Here is a 16,214-nt window from a genome sequence, read left to right on the forward strand (position 1 = left end):
CCCAGAAAACACACGTTGATAAAAAATGTATACTTTGAATGCACTATAAGTCCCTCTGTATAAAAGCATCTACTAAATGCATAAGTGTAAATATATAAGTAGTTCTTCTTTGAGAAACGAGTCTCGAGATCCCATGTTCTGTTCCACTCTATTGCGCTTCATCTAGCATCCTGTGCGAGCAGCCTCTAAACTCAAATAATACATGGCAATGTTAAGCATGAGCCATGAGCGCTGCTCCACAAACAATTTTAGGTCGAGTACCTCAAGCTACGTGGGAATATCTACTACTGAACAGTACATGCCACGCTAAACACAACACCGCCATTAAAAATGGTTTCAGTGGCATTATTTGGAGCGAGACTGCTGTAACAGCGATGTCCCTGACTGCATCAACTCATTCTGAACATCTCATTCAATTTCAATCTAGTAGAAAAAATATTTCCACAACATCTTTATTCACGCCCAGGCCTGCTGAGGGAGGCAGAGCCTGCAGCACTCCGTCCGTCACTCAATAAACACCTGCTAATCACATACAGCAGCTGGCCCTCTCATTAGCATACATACATTATTCATTCATGCAAAGAGAGCTGATTAGAATAGAGGATCAGAGAGGGGATTGGACAGCTAAGTGAAGAACACTACACGTTGAGTTATTTTGTTTCAGAGTGAAGCCAGTGAGACGGGTGTATAATCGGACAACATTGTAGCACTTTAAGTAGTGTTCCTCACAGTGTTCCTGATTACGAACAAAATAAATGCTCCATTTAGATGCATAAATACAGGCTTTGGGTGAATACACACACATGCTCAGAGGGCACAAGTACACACTTGCACTCAAGGCAAACATTCTGGTAGACGTCAGATTGACCAGGTTGGATGATCCAAAAATATCAGCAGAGCTTTTTTCCTTTTGTAGAATCAGTTGAAATGTCACACTGGAGATTGAAATGTCATATATTGTGAGAATATCTAAGAGAGCAGGATCTCTCCCCTCTACAAACACACTGACATTAACACAATTTACACAAACACGCTTTAATGGCAAAAGGGTCTGACCCTCAAAGGCATCATGATGCCTACAGGATGTCTTTAACAGAGGGACACGAGAGGACATGCAGAACTGAACTAGCCATATTTAGACAAATTAACCACCACAGACACACATGCAAATTCACACACATACATAAACCACAGAGAGATGAGCTCATCAATTTCCTTTCCACCTGGATGGATTAAACCTGCAGGAGGTCTTTCTGCATCAAATATTCTTACAGAAGCAGTCCTTCCTGGACAGAGAGACACATACCTGAAGACACATTTGCTCATCTTAGGTTACATTACATGAAACCCATAGCAGGGTATAAAACCAATAAATGCTAACTGAAAATTAGAGATGACACAGAGAGACAGAATGATAGAACAGACAATAGGGGTGGACAATATGACCAAAATCTTACATCACGATAAGTCATTTTATTTCACGGTCACAATTTAGTTTTTTTTCCTTCAAATGAGGTCTTTCTGATATCAAAATTTTAGATACCATAGAAATTTCATACTTGTCACCAGCGTCAATATCACAAAAAACTAATACTAGACTAAATAAAACATTTTTTTTAAAACTCAAGCTGAAAGCTGAAAACAGGTAAACAGTCAGTGATTAAATAAGAATACAAAAACAAATTACAAGCAATAGAACAAAAAAACTACAGTAGAACAAATAAATAATAAATTCTACATACATAAAACATAAAAACACTGCATATTCTTTACTGTGTAAATTAAATATTAGGGGTGACCCCGAATAGTCAACGATTCGATGCTTCGATAGGAGGAGCATAATTGGACTACCAATCTCACAGTCGAATATTCGCAGAGGTGCTATGATCATGCCATTTTGGCTATATGGGGGTGCTCAATGTCTGATTTCACATAGAGCTACGCTGCAGTAAAGCGTTTCATTGTAGTACTACGGTGATTATCTCTTCAGCTCGCAGTGCGAGCAGGACAAACAATGCAGAATATTAATAACTGGGACTGTCACATACATACCATTATAATGAGAACACTATTATAATAAAACACTTAATTTTTTGAGTTTAGTTGCCGTGTTTCTGCGCGTTGTTGCATGAAGACCGTGTCCACAAAAAGTTCATTCAGATCCACGTAGACGCATTCATGCATTCGGTGCACTTTGTACAGATTACGATGTAAGTCATAATATTAACGTTATGTTGTATAAATAACGAACGTATTCTATATGAGATAAATGATGAGTTAAATCCCATTGATTAAAAACCTGCTATCAAATGCTTCACTCTACTGGTCATCTTCAGCGCAGCTCAAAACAGAAATGCAGAACATTAATAACTACTGTCATAATAATAATAATAATAATTCATTACATTTATATAGCGCTTTTCTGCTTTTTCTAAGCGCTCTACATTGTGAGGGGTGGTGTCTCCTCGTCCACCACCAATGTGCAGCATCCACCTGGATGATGCGACGGCAGCCATAGTGCGCCAGAACGCCCACCACACACCAGCTTACTGGTGGAGAGGAGACAGAGTGATGAAGCCAATCAGTGTAAGGGGATGATTAGGAGGCCATGATGGTCAGAGACCAATGGGAAATTTGGCCAGGATGCCGAGGTCACACCTCTACTCTTTTCGAAAGACATCCTGGGATTTTTAATGACCACAGAGAGTCAGGACCTCGGTTTAACGTCTCATCCGAAAGACGGTGCTTTTTTGACAGTATAATGTCCCCGTCACTATACCGGGGCTTTAGGACCCACACAGACCGCAGGGTGAGCACCCCCTGCTGGCCTCACTAACACCTCTTCCAACAGCAACCTAGTTTTCACTGGAGGTCTCCCATCCAGGTACTGACCAGGCTCAACCCTGCTTAGCTTCAGTGGGCAACCAGTCTTGGGCTACAGGGTGATATGGCTGCGTCATATACATAACGTTATAATGAGAGCACTTTTGTAAAAAATGTTGAGAATGCTTAGAGTTCCGAAGACTTTTAATGTGAACTATATTTTAATCAAAACATTATTAAAACATTATTTTTGTATATGCGAGGCGTTCCTTACACATTTTCCCTGTGTGTTATCGTCAGTATTTATGACTGTCAAATGTCTGGCTTGACTCTTGGTAATGTATTTTTCGCCCCGCTCCCAAACATATGATTCGACTATCAGTAGACTATTGGCAAGATTCGAAAATTCAGATTCGACTTTGTAAATCCTTAGCCATTGACACCCCTATTTAATATATATCTCTTCTTAAAGTTACAAAAGAGGTTTAGTCATTAGCAGTGGGAGATTTTCTCTCTTTTGTTGTTTGTTTAATATGAATGACAGACAGCAGGAATATTACACTGCTGCCACTTTAAGAGCTATCTGGATTCAATATACTGTTACACGTGTTCTTTCTCAACGGTTTGCTTCCACTTGAGACCAAAATTACTGTGTTTACGAGGAAACTAGAATAGACAGGCATTTGAAAACATAAAAGTTAATGTATTTAATTGTTCAAATCCTATAAAGCGACAAAAAAACTTGGTTCAATACTCCTGTGCTGTCTGAACAACATCTTCACGTGTGCGCGCCACTCTGACCGCGCTCAGAAACAGTCTCTCAGACAGCACACGCATATAGGGAAATGACTTCTCTTTCGCTGCTGATTGCATTTCAGTGGCTTAAAATTATGTTTTTAAACCGCAATGCTTAAAAACGTGTGCAAACAAAGTTTTTGTGACCGTGTAACCACGATGGAGATGATAGTGCTCCCCGAGCGCCGCAGCATAAATGGCTGTCCACTGCTCCGGGTGTGTGTGTGTTCACTGCTGTGTGTGTGCATGTTGGATGGGTTAAATGCAGAGCACGAATTCAGAGTATGGGTCACCATACTTGGCAGTATGTCACTTCACTTCACCAGTCCAAAAATCTCTACCGGTTGACAAATTTCTACCAGTTAACTGCATCTACGTTAATATCGCCCACCCCTATTAAAATAACAGATAAATAAACATAATAACGAATAGAACGATAGAAAGAAATAAAGAAGAAATATAGAACAACAGACATAGCTACATAGATAGATAGATGGATGGAGAGAGGATTCATTACTTTACTTTTGTAATGAATATAGTCATTACTATATCTCAGGTCCCCCAGGTGAATCTAGTATAACTTCAACAGAATAATTGAATTACAAATCAACCAAGCTATGCCAAGCAGCGAGGGAACATGCCAATGTGATAAAGGGAGGGAAATAGAAAATATAGCCAAAAATAAAAAAACACAGCATATGTGAGGTATTGTGGGGAGAGACATAAATAAACAGAGGCAAATCCTGAACAGAGGCTTAGATGGAAGACGAGCGAGAGAGAGAGCTAGATCTCGGCTGTTTCAGCACACATCAATCAGAGTGTGTGTCTGTGAGAGTAATTAGCTACCTGCTGACGGGCAGTCTCTCTCTAATTGTTCACTGCTTTGCTGCAGCCTCTTTCTCCTGCTCTTTCTTCATCTCCCTCACATTCATGTACCGTCAGTCTTCTAGTGTGTTAATGTGTGGGGTCTGTATGTGTGCTGTTGTGTGCATCTTGTGAAATGAGACTGCAAAAATTATGACTCTTCTGTGGGTGTGGAGACGGAAGAGAGAAAAATACACAAGAGATAGCGACTAAAAAAGGCAGCGAGGCAATCTAAGCTTGTGAGAATAGAAACACTGAGGCTGGGTGTGTGTGTGGGGGGGAGGGGAGGACGGAGGGGGGGTCAGGAACATGGGGAGAAAGAGGCATAAACTGGGTGTGTATTTAGTGATAGCCTCACTGACTTCACCCACAACACAACAGAAGGATTAGCCAAGAGTCATCTAGAAAATATCACACAAACATCCCACCACACAGAAAACACACACAAGAGAGGACTTGATGTAACAGGGCTCCTAATCCAGTGTTTACCAACCAGGTGTGCGTGTACCCCAGGGGGTACTTAGAAACATTTCGATTTGACTTTGTTTAACATGTCTTCGTCGCCTGGAAGTCGCAGGTTCTCATTAAAATGTGCACTAATGGTAGTGTAGTCGCTCGTGGGTGATATTTCATACTTGTTGAGCTCCGGCGGTTTTTAAATTCCACCATTCAAAGAGTGCAAATGACTTTACGTTTGTTAAACGTCCCATCTGGATTTCATTTTTAAATGAATTTGCCGTTAGGTCTTACTCTGAGAATATTTCTGTATGATTGCCCCCAGAAGTGTCACAACTGTGAAAGACAAACAAGCACAGGTGTCTTATTAAAGAGTGAGGAAATAGCTTAGTCAGTTGGCTTTTCTTGACTATTATAAGTTTAAAAATCATTAGTCGACTAATTTAATACGGTGAGTGGTATTTGTACAAGTTAAAAAGCAATTAAATTCTGGCTACATATCACAAAAAGTTATTTTTCTTTATTCTGTTAATGTTCCACAGATGGAATATTCCCAAAAAACTAATGCACAACAGTCTTTTGCTGCTATTCTTTTGTGGAAATACTGAACTTGCTTTCCATTTATTTCAATCGATCTCTAATGCAGTAATTTAATCCGATCAATAGCTCTCACTCATGTCCTTGATAACAGCACACTAGAGTTATGAATTACAAAATACAAGTTTTGGTTTGAAAGAAATTCTTACTTTTATTCAGCGAGGATACATTAAATTGATCAGGAGAGGTGGTAAAGATGTTTACGCTGTTACTCTATTTTTTAACTTTGATGAACTAATCCTTGCGGTTTTCACAAACATATTAGGCAGCACAGCAGTTTCAAACATTGATAATAATAAATGTTCCCTGAGCACCAAATCAGCATATTAGAATGATTTCTGAATGATTATGTGACAGAAATGTCAGCTTTTCTACCACAGAAACAAATAGTTAAAACAGTTATTTTAAATCATCATAATATTTCACAATTTACTGTTTTACTGTGTCTTTGATCAAATAAATGCAGCCTTGATAAACATAATAACATTTATTCTGATACTGAGAAACCAAAATATTAGTTTAATCAGGGTATGGATTTATCAGGTTGGCATGTTTACATGATGACTGCTTGATTAGAATATTACCAAACTGTGATATTCCCATGTTGAAGTAAACATGGTCAAGGGATATTCAACTTAAGTACAATGATCCCTTTATGTATCCTAGATTTCCTCAGTAAAAATCAAACATTTATCTTACTGTTGCTGTCTCTAAATACCTTCAATCTGCCTGTGGTACATGGAGTGTGCAAGTGTGCTCCCCATTCAACAGTGAGTCCAATCTGAAGTTGACTCTGTCCTGACCTTCCTTCCTTATAGACTTGAAACTGAACACAGCACAACATAGCAACACTAAAATGCCCCAAAATGCCCCAATGCCCCAAGATGTGTCTGAGCAGTTCAAGGGAACCGTTTACATAATCTGCAAGGTCTAAAGCACATAAATAATTCTATTTTTAAATTCCATTTTATATCCACCTAGACATAAGCCAGTTTTCATATGCACCAGGTGGTCAAAACTGATCTGTGCTGTACTATAAGAAACTGATCCAAAAGGTCACATAGATTTTCATCAGCACTGCACAGTTGAGTTTCATCCCTCTTTTGAAGTGTTTGGCTTCCTCATAGCTAAATAAAAAAGAAGACATACAAGTTTGGAACAGCATGAAGGAAAGTAAATGATGACAGAATTGTAATTTTTATGTGAACTATTCCTTTAGACGTTCCTCATGCAGACTACCTTACTGTATTAGTAATAAGCTATACAAGAAGCCGAACACTCTGAAAGTGAGATGAAACGGCACTACTCAACTGAACCGCACAGTGTGACGCAACCCACTGGAGAGTGCAGAGAAAATCCATGCAGTGCAGACCGATTCACTGGTTCGTGGAAGTCACATACACTTTCCACTTTCCAGTGGGTCATGTTTTACAATTTTTTAGTTGCTGTTTGCTCTCAAATCATGACAAACACGCTTAAGAAAATGAGAATTGTTTGATAAATTAAACACGCCCATACTGTCTGCAGTTTTTTTATGGTTTTCTTGCACAGTAACATCTCATTTGTGAATTGTAATAAATTCAGTGTTTCTCTCAGTGCTTTCCTCCATCAATACCTTTGTTTGTCTTGAGTTCAGAAGGTAAATAGGAAGCAGGGAAAACTAGGTGTCCTGAACCACACTGAACAAAAAATATTTGACTGGTTTAGCAAGTTTAAGGGATCCCTTTAAAGCTGGTATTCCAGCTAAGGCTGGTGTTCAGCTGGTTTAACTGGTCATCCATCTGGTCTCCCAACATGACCAACTAAAAAACCCACAATATCCCTCAGAATAGATTGGTATATAACCTTAAACGGCTTTGACAAGATCAACAAGTCCAAACTGTCAGGAATTGTGGGAATTTATCACAGATCACAAAACTGTGATTTGTGTGTGTGCATGACAAAAAAAGTGTTTTATGCCAGAAGGACCAGCATGGAAGAGACTAATGTCTGTCATTACACAAGGCCACATTCAAGCCCATCATGTTATAATGAGTGTAATCTTTCACTCAGCAAATCCTGCCAGACCTGAGAAGAACCTGGGATGGGGCTGCTCACTTTTACAAACCCTGAACTACCCTACAGTACTTGAACAGACATTTGGATGTCTAATTAAATTAGCATGCAAAAGTAGAAAGGAAAGATTAAAATGTTCTATGAAGAGAATGAAAAATTGTTATGGGACGCTTTGCTCATAGCCAATTAAGGTAGCATATAATAAAAAATTAACACCCTGTATCACATTACGGCTGTGTTCCAATTTGTTCAACCTCTTAACTTATGAGTGTTTGTTTTCTGTGATCTAGAGCAGGGGTTTTCAACCTGTGGGGCGCGCCCCCCTGAGCATCAATTAATTCAGAGACATTGCCTTGAAGATTTACGAATACGAGCTTTCAAATCTTCAGCCATCCGCTAGGGGGCAATCAGACTCCCGCTGTTAGGCGACAGTGAGAATGGTGTAAAATAATTTACGGTTAGTCATGTCAGAAATCCAACCATTGGCATGTTGTTATCTCAGAAACGGGCTCAGCCATGGAGGGGGGGGGCGCGAGTGAAATTAGACAAGCTTGGGGGGGCGCATGTCCTAAAAGGTTGAAAACCCCTGATCTAGAGAGGAAAGTCTGACAGAGACAGAGACTATGTGTGTGTATTACAAATGAAAACAAGTTTATCTTGCTCCTGCAGGTCTGTACTGTTGATCCAATGCTTCTCCTTTCTGTTCTGATGTCCTCCTCAAAGAATTGTCCAGAAAAGATGGGTAAATTAATACTCTCATAGCAATTCTAGCAGTTTTCGCTTCTCTTCTTAGCACTGAAAACTGGGAGATGTTGAAAACAGCATCAAAACAACATGTGGGATGCTTGTATTCGACATAAGTGAGATCTGAAGGACTGTAGTTGAAATATTTGGTCTGGATATACAACAGAATACATGAAAAGCCCATCAAGGGCATTCTGGAGCTAAACATGAAGCACACATCCTTCAGAGACCACATTGTAAACCTTTAGTCATATTCTACACAAGTCAGTTTACCAGAACAACTGAAATGAAATGTCCATTAATACAGGTCACAGAATGCTGACGTCTCAACTGAGATAAAAGGTAAACCCACTCAGGGTTACAATAGCCCCCGATTCACCTGGAGCTAGAATGAATGGTGTGTCAAAAAAGGTTGAAAGAAAACAGAAGTGCCCTTACCCTGCCATGACGATGAAAAAGTCCAGTCTGTTCCAAGTATCACCTAGATAACAGCGACGGCCAAAGATCCCCAGAGCCACCATCTTCACCACCATCTCCAGTGCAAAGAAAATGTAGATAAATGCATCGAATGCCTAAAAGATAGAGAGAAGGAGAGATGAAGTCTTTATACAAAGACATTTGTCATCTTTATACAAAGACACTTGTATAACAGTGTGTGTTTTAACAGACCCTATAAAATCTGAATCTAGAGTGGCATTAATTCCATATTTTGCTTTGAGACTATCACTATAATGTGCTCCCAAAAGTTGACAAACACAGCACTGATTTGTCCAATCTGATGTACTCAAGAATGAGAATGTCCCTCCCCATATACCACAGATTTTCAAGTTGTAAAGCCCAGTTTAAATTGTTCCTGTCTAAATAAATTCTTAATGATAATGATAAACAAATTAATAATTTGAATAAAAATAAGAAAATAAAAACTGTTTGACAGACTGAACGATAGATAGAGCGACAGAACAACAGACAGATAGCTTATACCTAGATACTGTAGATAGATAGATAGATAGATAGATAGATAGATAGATAGATAGATAGATAGATAGATAGATAGATAGATAGATAGATAGATAGATAGATAGATAACAACAGAGAGACAGACATGCCGTAATTATTTTAATTTATAAGAAATGATTAGCAGTCCGGATGGAATCAGTTCTCCAGATCTGGTTCATGATCCATTAATTGCTCTGCTCAACTCTATGCTCTGCAAATATAATCTCCGAGCATTCAAATTTGCTCTGGGAAGGACACAGTAATCAAAATACTTAGCAATGTGTTGCACGGCATCGGTTTTTTTAATACACAGTATCTGACTGCCAATGAGAGTTAATGAGATCCTGAGAGAAGTCAAAAGCTGAATGAGCTTGAAACGAAAGGGCTTTTAAGAACCCTTGTATAAGTGAACGATTGATTATGAAGTCCAGGCAGCAGCCAGCCTGTTTACCCTCACTTCACCTGACCCCGGATGACCCACCCTGGATCTCATTTCCGACGCTGAGATGACTGACGATCAGAGCAGACGATCCATTTGACAGAAAGCATTTCTTTCATAAACAATTGAGTCGCGTGAGTACACAGACTTTAAGAGGGCTGTTAATTGGCTCCTTACAAACACTCCGACGTGTGATTGTCTCTGTCAAAGCACTGCTGCGTTCTCATTACGACGCCACAGATAGCTGGGATTTCGAGCGACTGATTACACAGACCAGTCAAGCCGCTATGGCCCTCATCAATGGCTTTGTTTCTGCTCTCATGTTGGTCACTCGTTCAGTTTTTAAGTTCAACCCTGCAGGGATAATTGTAAAGATGTGAGAAGTGTAATTTTCTTGCACACACGTGCAGAAAATAGAACGTCTGTTGCGTTGTGCCCCTTAGTCTTATTCACTTTGCATGTCCCCAGTTGCCAAGTAGAACTGATACAGGTTTTGTTTCATACTACAGAGTGTTTATCTGTGATACAGGGAAGAGGCCATTGGGCAGCGATGCCAATTTGGATGGCTGCCCGCACAAGAAACAAAGAGTTTGAAGCCGGCCGATGCAGGCGAGCAAAACAGCACTGGTTTAAGATCCCTGTGCGACCAGAGGACGCAAACATCCTGGCGCCAAGAGGACGCTTCCTCTAAAGCTACCTTCTTCCACATGCCATACCTGACATATGGCTCTCTATACGAGTCGGTACACACACAGCAAGCAGGAGAGAGACAGACATTCGTTCCTGCCCACACAGTTTTCATTTCAACCCCGTCTTTTTGTTTTGCAGTCAATCCAAAAAGCTAATGTGAAAAATATCGCATTGCAGACCTTCTTAATTTGCATTTCTCTCTTCAAAACTCTTTTTACACAATGAATCTACAGCTCTGAACAGCGAGAGCTCACTGAGGGAATACTGTCAGCCATCTTGACTGGTAAAACATTGAGTCATGGCTCTCGCTCCATTTTAGCTGCACCTATGAGAAGGTAAAACATTGAGTCATGGCTCTCGCTCCATTTTAGCTGCACCTATGAGAAGGTAAAGCTGACGCCTGTTGCCTCCGGCCTGCCGCAACGCAAACCACTTTCACAGGTAAGCCTGAGATATGAGGTAAGCTCACAGTCAGCGTTATTTCTTAATTGGGCTATGCACTGTGGAAAGTGATTGGGAATTGCTATAAACTTCAGTTCAATTTGGCAGAAAGCCTAGTCATTAGGGGAAGATCTCGATAAATTATCTCTTGGACTAAAAGCCTATAAGATGACTTACAGCGCTTCGCCTATGTTTCATCCTTGTAAAATTTAAAGAGATAGTTCACCTAAAACTGTATGATTTACTTTCTTCTGTAGATCATCTGTATATGTGTGTTTTACAATAGAAGTCAATGGGATCCAGTGTTGCTTGGACCCCATTGACTTTGATTGGATATGCTACAACACAAGATGTTAAATATATTCTACAGAAGAAAGAAAGTCATAAAGGTTTAGAAATACATGAAAGTGTGTAAATGATGACAGAACTTTCATTTTTGGGTGAATTATGCCATTAAGCAGTAAGTTTTTCCATCAGATTAAATTGATCTGCGCCTTGATTATTTAGAATACAGGGTTTTTGAATCAAGACGGTACAGCAAAATATCTCATGGTGTTGCGCACACTAAGGACATTCACAACTGCAGACAGAAGTCAAACTCACCAAAAGTGGCTCATACAAGTCCTCTGAAGCCAGATTTGAATGACAAACATACAAATGTAAGTTAAGGTGGATGTCAACATCTTAGTGAATAATTTAAATTTCGATCTGTTCGTCACTTAAACCTATAAGAAGACTTCAGCAGAAGTCTAGGAAAAAAGTGTGTTGTCGTATCGACCCCCTCTATCAAACTTTTATGGTGTTTTGTGTCCTTTTAAAAACATGAAAGGCTTAGTCTACCTTCATTGTAACTACATCACCAACTGCATCATTCAAAATATCTCCTTTTGTTCTCCATAGAAGCAAGAAAGTCATACAGGAGGAACACCATGAGTGAGTAAATGAGGACACAGTTTTTAGGTGAGCTAATCCCATAATGGAGAGTGTTCATGTTTAAGATGTGCCATGAAAGCTGAACTGGAGCAGTGCCGTAGGCGATGATTTTTCTAACACACAACGATCATGTACGTTTTTATGTGAGGTCTCTGAACAGACTCCCTGGACCCAGCCGTCACATCCAGGTAAGCTAATGAACACAGCAGGGCTCCTAGGACAGTGGATGCATGGAGAGTTTAGAGGACACATAAAAACGTCCCTAAAGCTCCCAAAAGATGACATAAGCAATTAAAGGCCATACTCTGTCAACACAAACCCCCCCGAGTTCTGTCTGCTTCGTCAACCTCTCAGAGTGAGAGAGAGCCTCATTAACCACAGAGAGTCGAAAGGGATGATGATAATAAATGGAGGGAAAGAAAGGAGGAAGACTGTATCTTGATACAAGATGGGCTGGAAATCGGTGTATGATCCTTCTTTAACTGATATAAAAAATTGCATTCATTTGACAAGACACATTAACAGCATTCAGGGCTGGTCTGTTGCATCAGGTTGATTTTATGTCTGGAAAGAGAGTAATACAGAATCTCTGTTTCAAAACCTACAGAGCTTCCCACGAAGGCAGTATTTTAAGGCATCTTAGGTTTGTTCCTGCTGTCAAAGCTATTCAGAAAGGTAACACATTAAATTATGCTTTAAATATTTCAAAACCCAGAATTTCCCTATTGAGCCCTACAATGTAACAAATAAAATAAATAAATAAAGATCGGCAGACCATTTGTTCCATGACATTTAGAATGCTGACTTAGTAGGTTGCTCACTATGTTTTGGAACAGAGCTAGTTAGTGTATATATGTGTCCACACTGACCTGTAGAACCTGACAGCGCTCTGAGGTGCAGTCGATGTTCTCGCAGGGCTGGTACATCCCCAGAGTGACGCAGTTCAGCAGGATCACCATGATACTGATGCGCTCGAACCACGTGAGGAAGCTTATGTTAAGGCTAATATTTATCAGCAGACAAGTAAATACAATAATACACAAAATTAGACATTTACACTTTTTGATTTAGGTGCTATCATGTTGCTAGGACATACACTAGTTTGAGAGTTAGTAAGGTTCTTGTTTTGAAAGAAATGACTCAGCAGGAGCAAAAAATTAATTTGTTATTGTTACAAAATATTTCTATTTCAAATACATTCTGGGGAAAAAAATAAGCAACACTGTTGAACTGTTTTCAACATTGATAGTTATAAGAAATATTTCTTGAGCACCAAATCATCATATTAGAATAATTTTGAAGGATCATGTGACACTGAAGACTGGAGCAATGATGCTGAAAATTCAGCTTTGCCATCACAGGGATATAATAATTTAATATATAATTATATTTTTAAATATATGAAAATAGAAAACATTCACATGATTACTGTTTTTATTGTTTATTTGATCAAATAAATGCAGCCTTGGTGAACATAAGAGACTTCTTTCAAAAGCATCAAAAAATTCCCCAAACTTTTGAATGGTTGTTTAATTAAGCAGTTTGCTACATAATTGCTAGCAGAATAAGTTCCATGCTGCAGTTTAATACTTAGGGTTTTGGGTTTATGTCACTGGTGAGTATTTATTGCTTCCTAGCTTTTCAGATTTATCTTCCATTATTAGCTGTGTTTGGGGTTGATTTATGACACCAGTAATAATGATATATCTTAAAAACAAATCTTGTTCCTGCATTTGCTTCATAAGCATTAAATATTCACAAAACATCACACAATATAACATCTTGTTTATCGTGTGTGTGTACATCGAAGGTGTAATTTATTATTTCACACCAATGTAATCTCATCACATTAACAAACACTCTACTGTATGAATAGGACCAATCCAAAGAAAACTCCTCTCACTCAATGAATGCAACCCTCACAGTGAAAGCCCATCACAAAGAAACACTCCCTCCTCCCTCAGGCCTGTTAGCTGGAGTGAAATCTTCAGGCCTCTCCACTAAATCTCTACAAGCCTCATCTCTTCACCTTTATGGACCATTTCTTTTTCAATTTACTCTACTCCGTCTTTTCCTCCGGCTTGGTCAACCTTTTAGCGAGCTATTTTTTTCTGTTTGCACATACCGTCTGCCCCTCCTCGTTTAACTTGTTCACTCCATCATGTTTCTCTCCTTCTCCCTCCCTCCTGCCTCTCATCTCCAACACTTGTCTTTTATTTCCTGTTTTCATGAAACATTTTCTAGTGTTTGAACTGCATTAGCCACAGCGAAAAAGGGCTGCTGATTTCGCTTTGTGCTGGATCTAACAGCCTATACATTCCTCAATTAATTAGGAACTACCAAAAAAGCACTGTACCGGAAAGAGGCTTCTGGCACTCAGTAAAATATGATTTATGGGCAATTTTTCACTTTTGTTTCTTCAACCTCATTCAAAATTTCAATGAAGAAAAATGCACATTTCAATATGCATGTGCTATATTAGACTAAGGGATTTGCTACAGTGCTGGCCACACTCGGAACTTGCGTGTGTAATATCTTAAAAAGCATTGGAGGCTTGTGTTCCTGCTTTAATCATTAGAATGGAGACTGCAACCCCCATAGGGCTAAAGCAAGCACCCGCATCATGCTGCAAAGTGTTCACTATGGTTACTGCAGGAAATTGCTCCTTTCGTTTTTATATTATTGTTGATAGCTCATCAGGTTCTAAGGCGAGCTTTTGGCAGAGGGAAAAAAGCGCCCACAGAAACACTTAAATGACATTAAAGGGACAGGAGCACAGAATCAATCTCACAGTACACATCACACACAGAGAGAGAGAGAGAGAGAGAGAGAGAGAGAAAGAGAGCGAGAGGGACAGAGACGAGAGAAAGGGGTGGGAGACAGAAAAGGAAGAGAGTGAGTCAAGGCCGATAGGTTGACAGAAAAATTGCCTGTTTATTTAAAGAAATAAGGAAGGAAGGCTGAAGGAGTGTGAAATGAGACAATCACATGCACACAGGAAAAGCATTTCACTCAAAGAAGTTATTGGGGAAAAAAGGTAGGTGGTCACAGTAGGATCAGTGAGGATGAGGATTAGCAACAGATTTTGCTTCAGGGCCTGATCTCACTTTGGATATCAAGTGGCAACCAAACAGTTCCAGCACTGTTTATCATATAAAAGTGAATAAAAATGTCCTTAAAATTAAAATCCAGGAATTTATAAAAGGGGTCATGAAATATTTACACATGAGAGATTGTTATACAATAAAACATGCTGCAAGTTTCAAAACTCAAAACTAAGTCTGCAGTTTAAAATGTTAATTATTTTCTACCCTTCTGAAATGCCCAGTTTTGAAATTGCGACGATTTCTCCTCGACACGCCCCTTACTTCAAGATCAGTATGAGTCTATCAATGATTTGATTTCGCTAAAACTCCTATTCTAATCAATAACACGATTTGTACTGCTTAACGAGACTCTTGTTTACATCATGTTTTCACTGTGTTAGTTATGATAAGTAATTGTGAGATTGCAGAAATCACATTGCAATAAGATGATCATGACATGGCTGTGTTCGGCTACAGTGAAAGGCAGCAACTTTTAATGCAACAGGAGTGGTTTTGAATATAATGCTATAATCAACACCTTTTTTTCTGATTAATTATTTAGTCTTGGTGGCTGTTATCTTAAAAACACAGTGAAAGTTCCACATGTAATGCTGATTTCATATGCAAAAATGTTAGTCAATCACAGCAGTGAGCATTTACATTGAACTCTCACTGCAGACACACCCCTTCAAATTAGAGGGTTAAATTCAGGGCAGAAAATTACCATTTAAATCCAAATTATGACCGTTTTGGATAAAAAAAAAAAAAAAAAACATAAGATTATAGGTGCACCTCAGGAAACATTATGAAATAATAATAATAATAATAATAAATGCATTTAATTAGCCCTTTAATATTACCACGAACTGCATAGGCAGTAAAAAAAAAAAGTAATTAAAAAAAGTTAATTAAAGTTACATTATCGACAACGTCAACAATAAAAAAAAAAATTGCAAAAAATATTTTTGTTGTCAAATAGTTGATTGATCTAATTTGACAATGTAAGGGCCTGCAATAACAAAATTTGACCAGTGTGGTTCTGCAACACAAGACTAAAGGCTGGAATAAGCTACACAACTTTTAAAATCTGAACAGCCAACTTTGTAATAGTCACAGAGGAAAAGCTGTCCATCATACACTAAATGACTGAGGATCACACACTACCAGACTTTAAAGTCCTTCCAATCACAACAAACTCACGCAGAAACATGTGGGTAATAGGAGACACATGACAAATGAAAACAATGTGTGATCTAAAATCGGCTGAAAATATCAAACCTGTTTGAGCTCCTCTG

The 16,214-nt window shown here is 39.0% G+C and overlaps 1 protein-coding gene across 1 annotated transcript in view; it reads right to left on the bottom strand.

Annotated features, from left to right (window-relative positions):
- The window catches only part of LOC306864388 (voltage-dependent T-type calcium channel subunit alpha-1I-like), a gene marked incomplete at its 5' end in the record, with an annotated part of 186,726 nt that overhangs the window by 118,489 nt on the left and 52,023 nt on the right, over positions 1-16,214 (bottom strand). The window contains 2 exons of the mRNA XM_079408392.1: positions 8,773-8,906; positions 12,703-12,823. Coding sequence (XP_079264518.1) covers positions 8,773-8,906; positions 12,703-12,823 — 255 coding nt within the window. The remainder of the gene's footprint in view (positions 1-8,772; positions 8,907-12,702; positions 12,824-16,214) is intronic.

This window comes from Barbus barbus (genome assembly GCF_936440315.1).
Source record: "Barbus barbus genome assembly, chromosome: 4".
Lineage (NCBI taxonomy): Eukaryota > Metazoa > Chordata > Actinopteri > Cypriniformes > Cyprinidae > Barbus > Barbus barbus.